General features: G+C 51.0%; 1 protein-coding gene across 3 annotated transcripts in view; it reads right to left on the reverse strand.

Moving 5' to 3' along the window:
- Positions 1–389: 389 nt before the first annotated feature.
- Positions 390–10,861, reverse strand: part of rhobtb1 (Rho related BTB domain containing 1) — a 40,734-nt gene continuing 30,262 nt past the window's right edge. For all 3 annotated transcript variants that reach the window (XM_084079061.1, XM_084079059.1, XM_084079060.1), the window contains 3 exons: positions 3,958–4,046; positions 2,004–2,109; positions 390–760 (listed from right to left, as the gene is read on the reverse strand). In XM_084079061.1, the coding sequence (XP_083935187.1) occupies positions 591–760; positions 2,004–2,109; positions 3,958–4,046 (365 nt within the window). In that variant the 3' untranslated portion in view covers positions 390–590. The remainder of the gene's footprint in view (positions 761–2,003; positions 2,110–3,957; positions 4,047–10,861) is intronic.

Here is a 10,861-nt window from a genome sequence, read left to right on the forward strand (position 1 = left end):
CTTGTGTTGAGAGGAGTTGCAGGGTCAGATAGTAGGTCATGGGGGAGGTGGGGGTCAGAAATGGTACTGGAGGAATTCAAAACCATTCTGTGGCACGTGGTTGGGTTGGTCAGTGAGAGTAACACAGTAGAGGTATAGAGCGCCAAAGTGAATTCCTTGCACAAACCTCATACTTGGCATTAAAGTGTCTCTGACTCAGATTTAGAATAAGGACAGGAGGAACGTTGATAGCAAGGTGGAGGGTGGGCAATTTGAAGGAAAATGTCCCTCTTGTGTAAAGAAACATCACCATTGTTATCATTATCTTAGGCCTGATCATCTCTAGACCATGGATGTTAGCAAAGGGATTAAGGTTTTGAGGTGAAATGGATCATGTGAGGGAGAGAGAGAGAGAGAGAGAGAGAGAGAGAGAGAGAGAGAGAGAGAGAGAGAGAGAGAGAGAGAGAGAGAGAGGTAGAAGAGGAACAAGTAGGATAGGAGTAGTAGGAGGGACAGAAGAAAGGAGTTGAAAAGGGCGGAAGATAGCGGTCACAAAGACTTTATCGGACCTCTGAACTTTGACCTGCGAATCCCCCAGCAGCGCTGAGAGTTCACGCCACGGCGGGGGAGGTGCTCCAGAAGCACCACCTGCGACGCGATTGGTGCTTGTTCATGATCACGTCCTCCTTCTCGCGCTCCTTCTTGGCGCGCTGATAGTGGTCCTCCTCTTTCAGATACCACACCGGGGGCCAGCGGTGCCTCTCAAAGTACTGCTGGTTCTCTGGAGCACACAAACACACATGGACGCGCTTTGGTTTGGTGCATTGTGGGAAAGCTTTGGAGATGGATGCAATATAGCGATTCCCAACCTGTGGGCCGGAGCCCATTAAGACCTGAGGCCGCGTCTAAAAAAAATCTAAATCCTAAAAAAAAAAATCGGAAAAAAATAATAATTTTAGCAGATCTACAAGCTTGTAGCGCGGCACTAGGTGCCGCGCTATGAGCTTGTATATCTGCTATTTTTGAATAGCCAAAGAAATCTAAAGTGACATAGATGCGTTCCAGGTCTTAATGGGTTAATATAACAAAAAAAGTCTTTAACCTAGAAAAAAATGTTTTCCTTGTGATACCAATAAATAGAAACTTAAAGGGATTGTAGGCAACATGAAGCCTAAATTTGAAACATATTTATATATATATATTTTGCATTTTTTCCCCTCTATCAGCCACTATATAATGATGCTGGGGTGTTTTCCTGCATTGAAACACAGTCCTCTCTCTGAAATCCGTATTTTCCCTAATGTTTATGTTTGTCCGGGTCGTAAATTAACGCACGCATGTGCGCGTCCGTGCGCGTCCATGTCCGTGGGAACTTTTTACTTTCGGTTTTAAAACGCTTTCAAACTTCTTTTTTGAGGCACAGAATTTACTTTTAAAAAATCGTTTAGATAGAATTTAGTTGTTTAACTTCATATATGTGGTCAATTTATCATGAAAGAGCCTATTTAAAAATAAAAATTCAGAGAACCGGCAGGGGCGGGCAGTTCCGCGAATTCTATCCGAATAAAGCAACCTATATTCGGCATGGCCTGTTTTGAAGCCCACTTAACTCTATGGAAGTCACCCCCTGGTGGTCGGGGAAAGGAACTGCTGGAGTTTTTTTCTTTGTTTATCTCTGAACTGTCTACAATCCCTTTAAAGTATACTACGTTAGTTCCATTGATCCATGCTGGAACACAATCGATTAAATGACCATTAAAATAAACATGCAGAAAAAACGTACTAAGCCACAATTTGTGGTGGGTTTTAATGTGGACTGTAAAAAGTGTTTCATACTCCATCGTACTGTGTCCCATGCCAAAAATAGCTGAGCTACAAGTTCACAACGCATCGTAATGCATGCAACGCATTGTGAGCTTGTATATCTACTATTTTCAGCACGTACAACTAAGGATAACGTACAACTACGCGTAAATCAGGCTTTAGGCAGTTGCTATTCTGGCTGTGACTCTCTGACAGCTTACCTGGTGTCTTAGATTTGATCTCTTTGCGGTAGTTGGCACACACACTGTTGTAATGAGTGCAGATGTGATGTAAGCACCAGGCGGACAGCTGGCTAGCGTTATGGAACTGGAAGAGACAAAATGGAAGACATGTTCAAAAAATATCAAGGGCAGAGTTGAAGGTAAATGAGACCAACAGACTAAAAGCCCCCCCTAGATATCTACTGCTTGTTAAACACAACCGGACCAAAGTGGTTTGGAATGACAGACATTGCAATCCTTAGAATCCCACGCTCCCACTATTGGGGCAAAAGTTGACCTTTTGGCCCATGGGCGGCACGAGAGAGACATTACAACTTCTGAGATATCTTGTGTGCAAGTGGAAATTTGGCCCATGGGTGGCGCTAGAGGAAAGGCAGTGGAATCACCAAAATCAGTTGGGTTAAGCCCCCGGGGAGCATGAAGATGCACGGCTACTTCCATGGCAATCCCATCAGTAGTTTTCAGAATATCTTGTCTGGGACCAAAGTGTTGAACCAACCGACCGAACGACCAACTGACATTGCTATGCTTATAGCCCTGCTGCTAATGGGGCTAAAAGACTTATGGACATGTTTGGTAGTCTAACTAAAAGCTGTTTCTCTGACAGTTTATGTTGTCTCCCGGGGCAATGGATGCAAAAACAGATGTTCATAAAGTTTGGAGGTTCAGGACAGCTGTGTTATTGTTTACAATCTGGAGCTGTCCATACATGTGTTATCCAGTTTCCCTACAGTATGATCTGATTCCATAGTCACTCGTAACATAGGCTACTAGGGATAGGTAAGTGACGTTAATTACTGTAAGCTCTTTGTGTGTACTTTTTTGTGCGATGAATAGTGAAAAGCTTGTAGATCTAGTATTTTCACTATTTTAGAAAATGATTAAATTGTTTGAATTTGTTTCACCTAAAATAACATGCCCAGAATAGGGACACCATGCTGAAAGTGTTTATAAAACAATAGACCGGTTGCTAGGCTCCTTCCCTTAGACACTTTGAGAAGTTCCCCATAGACATGAATGGTCAATCGCTGTATAATATAATAATACATTTTCCACATGAAATTATGGATGATTCTTGGAGCCGGAGCACCAAACTCTCTTCATAATCTCGTCAACAGGGCCTGCATTATGCACTGGAAAAATGTGCATGCCATTACTATTTAAAAAAAACTAAATACAGGCAAAAAGAAAATTCACTTCCAAAGACATGGATCTATGGCATCTACTGTAATATCAATCAACTACATAACTACATTATCATCGAACAGGATTTTTTGTCTCCCGCACGGTAAGTAAGTCTACAAATAGTAGCACTTAATAGACAAACAAACGAATACACACTTATAATGGACCGCGTGTGTTGAACTCGAACTGACGACCCCAACTCTGCATGGAAGTCGTACCTTTATTACGATTAATGCTATTATACTTATACTCCTATTATACTCCTATGGTAGAATGGTGGCGTTGTGTAAGTAGCAACGGTTATAGCCATTGTAGGGTGGGTCTTAGCGATCAGTCTATTGGTAGTGTGTGTAGCCTGCAGTTGCATGTTCATTCAATTAATGGTGAAAGGGTGAGTGTAAAGCAGGGGTGTCGAACTCATTTTGGGGTCCGGGCCACATTGGTCAAATGGTGACTTGATGTGGGCCAAAACCAGTTGCGGACTCTAAAGCATGCTTAGTCATGACATCACTGACAAATCCTTGGTATCCATATCGTAGAGGTCACTGTTGCTCCTGGTTCAAGTAAATTATTAGTTCAAACCAGCCACTTGAGAGTACTTGGCGGTTGTTGTATCATAGTGCTATATGTACGACCAGAGGGAGAAATCAGGCATTTCAAGTAGCCACCAAAATTGCAAAACCGGAACCGAACATGCACAATAAAATTAGTTTTTCTTTCAAAAGACATGAGAGGGTGAATTTGTCACCTGAGCCAGCTCCAGATAAGTGAGAACCTCTCCATCAATGTCCTGTCCCTCTTTAGAGCCCTTGACCAGCTCACTGACAGCATACTGCTCTGTGGGGAGACAGATGGACAGAGGACGGTCGGTCATGTAAAGAGAGAGACAACGAAAGAGAGAGAGAGAGAGAGAGAGAGAGAGAGAGAGAGAGAGAGAGAGAGAGAGAGAGAGAGAGAGAGAGAGAGAGAGAGAGAGAGAGAGAGTTGGAGTGGGCTGGAGCAGACAGTCAGGGGACAGGGACAAAAGTAGGTGAAGAGGTATAAAGTGAGGCAGAAGAGGGAAATGGAAGTAGGGACAGAAGACAATAAGGGTGTGAAGTGAGGAGAGGAAAAGACACATAGACGGAGAGTGTTGAAGATTAAGAAAAAGTGATATACAAGACACGGAGAAAGGGAATAAGTGGAACAGAGAGAAAAGGAGGGAGATAGAATGGGAGGATCAGAGAAAGAGAGAGGGACAGAGAGAGAGAGAGAGAGATGACGTTGGTTCCCCTCATACATAAATCATCAAGTGTTTCATAACCCGAGAGAGAGAGTGCATGCGGTCTCACACATTCACACACACACACACACACACACACACACACACACACACACACACACACACACACACACACACACACACACACACACACACACACACACACACACACACACACACACACACACACACACACACACACACACACACACACACACACACACACACACACACACACACACACACACACACACACACACACATACACACACACACACACAGAGAGACAGACAGACACTCAATCAACACCCTCATACAACACATTTTCACTTGCACAGTAGACAGACACGCACAGGCGCGTGCGCACACACACACACACACACACACACACACACACACACACACACACACACACACACACACACACACACACACACACACACACACACACACACACACACACACACACACACACACACACACACACACACACACACACACACACACGTCTCCATAGTCCTTCAGCAGCCTTCAATCTTCTCATACAATCATCCTGATGACAGTTGTAGCTGTCGTTAACAGAATGTCTGCATGTCTTCATTCTGCTCTCTACTGGACACTGACTGACACAGTACACAGTGTGGGACACTGATCAAGGCCAAGACACAGATAGGCAGGGTACAAGCCCAATGAAGGGTTTTTATTCAACCTCTTAGCTCAGAGAGCTCTTGTTATTACGTTATTTGGCAAACTTAAATCATAATAGGGAAAACAACATAAATTCCTCCCAGGTCTGGGGACATTTTCCATTCACATTCACATTTGGTGTTTAAAGCTCGATCCATCAGGTTGCCTATGAAAATAAAAGAGACATTCTTTTAGTTCTCAAATTCACACACAAAGTCATTTAACGGTGTAGGGAATTTAATGTGGGATCTCACTCACCGCCCGAAAGCACCTGTCCAGTCACCAGGAGAGCCAGTGGAGAATGAGGCAGAGTGGCTGCGCTTTTAAATGTTTGTGGGCCACACCTAACTGGCCAGCGCAGGTGTGCGGAGTTGGGGCTGATTCATGATGAGGACAGGTAGGTACCGCCCCTCTATGACGTGTCCCAGGCTGCGCTGCTGTCTGTCTGGCCTCTCTCTGCCTCTCTCCCACTGCTTCTCCCTGGTGAGGTGCTTACCTGTCGGGCGGCGCCCTAGTGAGACTCCACATATCCCCCCCCTAAGCCCACCGCCTGTGCCGGGGGCTTCATTTCTTTCCTCCTCATACATCCTGGACAGGGCGTCTGCGTGCGGGATGTCCTTTCCAGGCCGGTGCTCCACCCTAAAGTTGTAGTCCTGGAGTTCCAAGAACCAGCGCGTCACCCTCGCGTTCCTGTCCTTGTTTGTCGCCATCCACTTCAATGGTGCGTGATCTGTAATGAGAGTGAAAGTGCGTCCCCATAGATAGTAGCGGAGGTGGTGTATGGCCCACTTCACCGCCAAACACTCTTTTTCAACTGTTGCATAGTTTTTCTCGTGGTCTAACAGCTTCCTGCTCACATACGTCACTGGGTGTTCCTCGCCATCGATGACCTGGGCGAGGACCGCTCCAAGCCCGGTGCCGGACGCGTCCGTGTGCAGGAGGAACGGCTGGCTGAAGTCGGGGGCCTTTAACACCGGCTCCTCACAGAGTGCGCTCTTCAGCCGCTGAAACGCCGTCTCCGTTTCGTCCGTCCAGGTTACGTGGTGCGGTAGTTTCTGCCTGGTTAACTCATACAGCGGGGCTGCAACAGTAGAGTAATTGTTAATAAACTTCTGATAATATGATATTAGTCCGAGAAACGACTTTACTTGTTTTTTCGTAGTGGGACGGGGCCAGTCCCGAACGCGCTCCACCTTGCGCGTCTGTGGCTTCACACAGCCCCGGCCAATCGTGTAGCCGAGGTAGTCGGTCTCGGTCAGCCCGAGACGGCACTTCTTGGCGTTGGCGGTCAGCCCGGCGCGTCTGAGGGCCTCGATTACTGCGTCTAGGTGCTGTAGGTGTCGGCCCCAGTCGCAGCTGTGTACGACGATGTCGTCCAGGTAGGCTGCGGCGTAGGCGCGGTGCGGCCGCAGGATTCGGTCCATGAGCCGCTGGAACGTGGCGGGGGCCCCGTGTACGCCGAACGGCAGCACCGTGTACTGGTAGAGGCCCTCGGGTGTAGAGAAGGCCGTCTTTGCTTTGGCCCGGTCCGTCAGTGGTACCTGCCAGTACCCCTTGGTCAGGTCGAGGGTGCTGACGAACCGGGCCGGGCCGAGGCGCTCGATGAGCTCATCGACGCGCGGCATCGGATAGGCGTCGAACGTGGAGACGTCATTCAGCTTCCTGAAATCGTTGCAGAACCGCAGGGAGCCGTCTGGCTTGGGGACGATAACAATGGGGCTGGACCAGGGGCTGTACGACTCCTCGATGACGCCGAGCTCCAACATCTTGGCCACCTCTTCTTTAATCGCCACCCGTCTAGCTTCTGGAATCCGGTAGGGCCGTTGGCGCACCACTTTCCCTGGCGTGGTGCGTATGTCATGCCGTATGGCGTTCGTCCGTCCAGGCAGGTCGGAGAATACGTCTCGGCTCCGTCCCAGCAGCTCCTTGACGTCCTGGCTCTGCGCGGGGGAGAGGTCCTCTCCGAGGGGAACCGGGGGCAGGCTCGGCGGGGCGGACGTGGCGAGTAGGGCGGGTAGGGACAGCGGCGGCGTGGCGTTCCATTTCTTCAATATGTTGATGTGGTATATCTGGTGGCCCTTCCTCCGGCCGGGCTGTGCCACCTTATAGTCGACGGGCCCCATCTTCTCGACCACCTCATACGGCCCTTGCCATTTGGCGAGGAATTTGCACTCGCTGCTGGGAACGAGGACCAACACCTTCTCCCCCACCTGGAGCTCACGGAGAGTGGCGCCCCGGTTGTACGTGCGCGCCTGGTCCCGCTGCGCCTGCTCCATATGCTCACGCACCAGGGGCCAGATCGCCTTGGCCCTGGCCTGGAGGCGCTCAATGTGGTCCACGACGCTGCGGTGGGGGGAGGGTTGACTCTCCCAGGTCTCCTTGGCGATGTCGAGCAACCCACGGGGTCTCCTGCCGTACACCAGTTCGAAGGGGGAGAACCCCGTGGACGCCTGCGGCACTTCCCTGATGGCAAACAGTACAAAAGGGATCAACTGGTCCCAGTCTTTCCCATCAACAGTGGTTAGTTTTTTCAACATTTTCTTTAGTGTCTGATTAAATCTCTCCACGAGACCGTCAGTCTGAGGGTGATATACAGAGGTGCGTATACGTTTCACTTTTAGCCATTTGTACAGCAGCGTCATAACCCTCGACATAAAACACGTGCCTTGATCAGTAAGGACCTCCTCGGCTATCCCCACCCGGCTAAACATCATCATAAGTTCGTGGGCCACGGCTTTGGCCGAGGCGGTCCGTAGGGGAATGGCCTCTGGATATCGAGTGGCATAATCAAGAATTACCAGAATGTAGCGGTGTCCGCGGCCGGACTTTGGCAGCGGGCCCACGATGTCCATGGCGAGACGTGAGAATGGCGTGCTGATGATGGGTAGCGGGACCAGTGGGTTGTGGAACGTGGGTCGGGGGGCGGACTTCTGACACTCCGGGCAGCCCTTGCAAAAATCTTCCACGGCCCGCTTAACACCGGGCCAGTAGAAGCGGGCTAGAATGCGCTCGTGTGTCTTTTTCACCCCCAGGTGAGCACCCAACTGGTGCGTGTGTGCTAGGTACAGGACTCGTGACACATATGATTTAGGCACAAGCAGTTGTTCTAACGTTTCCCCCCCCTCGTCTATCACTCCTCTATACAATAGTCCATTTTTAACAAGAAAGTACGGGGGCTTTAGTGTACTCACCCCGTCACATTTCTTCCCATCAATGGCGGCGACACTCTGACGCGCCATCTCCAGCGTGGGATCGCACCACTGGGCGGTGGCGTACTCCCCCCCCCTCGGGGTTTCGGGCGACTCGGGCCTGGGGAATTCGGCGAACGGGTCGGGGTCGCTCGCCGCAGTCGAGACGGCGCGGCCTGGCGGAGAATGGACCTCCTCTTCTCCTGCGCTCGCCTCCTCGTCGTCCGCTGCTGGGGCGCCTGGAGCCTCTTCTGGCGAGGCGCCGCTCTCGGAGCCGGGGGAGGTGGGCCGAAACGCCGGGCAGGCGTGTAGTGGAGCTGGGGGTCCGCTGCGCTCTGCGCGGCGGCGTCGTCGGTGGGGCGGCTTCTTTTGCAGGCCGGGCTTCCAGTACCGCTCGAATAGGACGCAGTCCACGCCGATCAACAGCGGCACGGGGAGGTTCGGCACCACCCCCGCTGGCACCACGGCGTCTCCCCGTGGTGTCTGGACCCGCAGCTGCGTCACCGGGTAGTGGCGGACGTCGCCGTGTACACACGACACGGGCACGGTGGCGGTGGAGAGGCGGCCTGCCAGGTCGGCGCGGACCAGGGTGACGGCGCTGCCCGAGTCGAGGAGCGCGTGGGCGTCAGCGCCGTCTATCTTCACCGGCAGTCGGGCGTGGCGTCGAGGTCCAGTACCGGTGTGCAGGCAGGGGCGAGCCGGGTCGGAGCTGGCGGCGGTCCCCATTGACACGTCGCGGTCTCGGTCGGGGCAGGACCAGGAAATGTGGTCGGCTTGGCCACATACATAGCAGCGTCTCTGCTGGGCGCCCCGGCCGGGGCCCTCGGCGACGGCCGCGTCGGTGCGGTTGGTGGACGGCGGTGGCGGCTGGGCCCTCCGGCGGTCACGGCTGGGTTTCTCGTCTGGCGCCGTCTTGGGTGCGTCAGCGCGCGTGGACCTCATCATCTCAACGCTGACTTGGTGATTTTCCAACAGAGCTACGAGGGCCTCCAGTGAGGTTGGGCTCACCTGCGAGGCGTAGCGGCGTGCGTCGGGCGGCAAGGATCGGATGCATCTGTCAATGACGATTCGGTCGATTATGGGTGGCTCTCCTCCACTCGTCAGCCAGCTGTGCGTGGTGCGTAACAGGCTCGCTATTTGGGGCCGAGGTGGCTGGGCCGGCTGGTAGGCCCAGTGGTGGAACCGCTGCGCCCGGGCGGGCAGGCTGTAGCCCTGGCTGGCCAATATCGCTTCTTTTAGCTTACGATAGTCTCTGGCATCTGCCATGGTCAGGTCGCGACAAACCCGCTGTGATTCGCCCGTCAGGAAAGGCGCCAGGAGCGAGGCCCACTCTGCTGCCGGCCATCTCTCCCTGGCTGCGGTCCGCTCGAATACCTCAAGATAAGCTTCTATGTCGTCGTCTGGTGACAATTTAGTGAGCACCTCCCGCGGTGCGCGAGTCGTAGAAACATCTCTGGAGATGCGGTCGATTAATTTTTGTACCGCTGCCTGTAAGTCAGTTTGGCTTTTCAGAAGCGCAGTTAAAGCGGTAGAGTGCTCCATGCTGTGGCTTCTTGACGTAGATCAGTGTTACCCGTGTTCTCCACCATATGTGGGACACTGATCAAGGCCAAGACACAGATAGGCAGGGTACAAGCCCAATGAAGGGTTTTTATTCAACCTCTTAGCTCAGAGAGCTCTTGTTATTACGTTATTTGGCAAACTTAAATCATAATAGGGAAAACAACATAAATTCCTCCCAGGTCTGGGGACATTTTCCATTCACATTCACATTTGGTGTTTAAAGCTCGATCCATCAGGTTGCCTATGAAAATAAAAGAGACATTCTTTTAGTTCTCAAATTCACACACAAAGTCATTTAACGGTGTAGGGAATTTAATGTGGGATCTCACTCACCGCCCGAAAGCACCTGTCCAGTCACCAGGAGAGCCAGTGGAGAATGAGGCAGAGTGGCTGCGCTTTTAAATGTTTGTGGGCCACACCTAACTGGCCAGCGCAGGTGTGCGGAGTTGGGGCTGATTCATGATGAGGACAGGTAGGTACCGCCCCTCTATGACGTGTCCCAGGCTGCGCTGCTGTCTGTCTGGCCTCTCTCTGCCTCTCTCCCACTGCTTCTCCCTGGTGAGGTGCTTACCTGTCGGGCGGCGCCCTAGTGAGACTCCACAACAGACACAAATAGTCCTCCTTCTCCTTGGGGAGGGTTGGAAGCTCTACCAACCCAGTTTGTTCTGCACACAGACACATCCTGTGTTCATTTAACCACTTAAGCCAGTGTCTCCAAAACAGTGGGTCGGGACCCGTTTCTGAGCCGCGTACCCATTCTTATGTATATATATATCCCTTTTTTGTTTCCTAATTGTTTTTCAAAAGAGTTTCTAACATTTCCAAAAAGTATCCGCATTTTTTATAAAAAAAAAAAAAATTAAAACATTTTTCAAAATAATTTCATGAATAAAATCTAAAATTAAAGACATTCTACAAATTTAAAAAACCTTTAAGAAGTAGCCTAGTGAAAA

Source organism: Gymnoscopelus microlampas (genome assembly GCF_963454915.1).
Source record: "Gymnoscopelus microlampas genome assembly, chromosome: 14".
Classification (NCBI taxonomy): domain Eukaryota; kingdom Metazoa; phylum Chordata; class Actinopteri; order Myctophiformes; family Myctophidae; genus Gymnoscopelus; species Gymnoscopelus microlampas.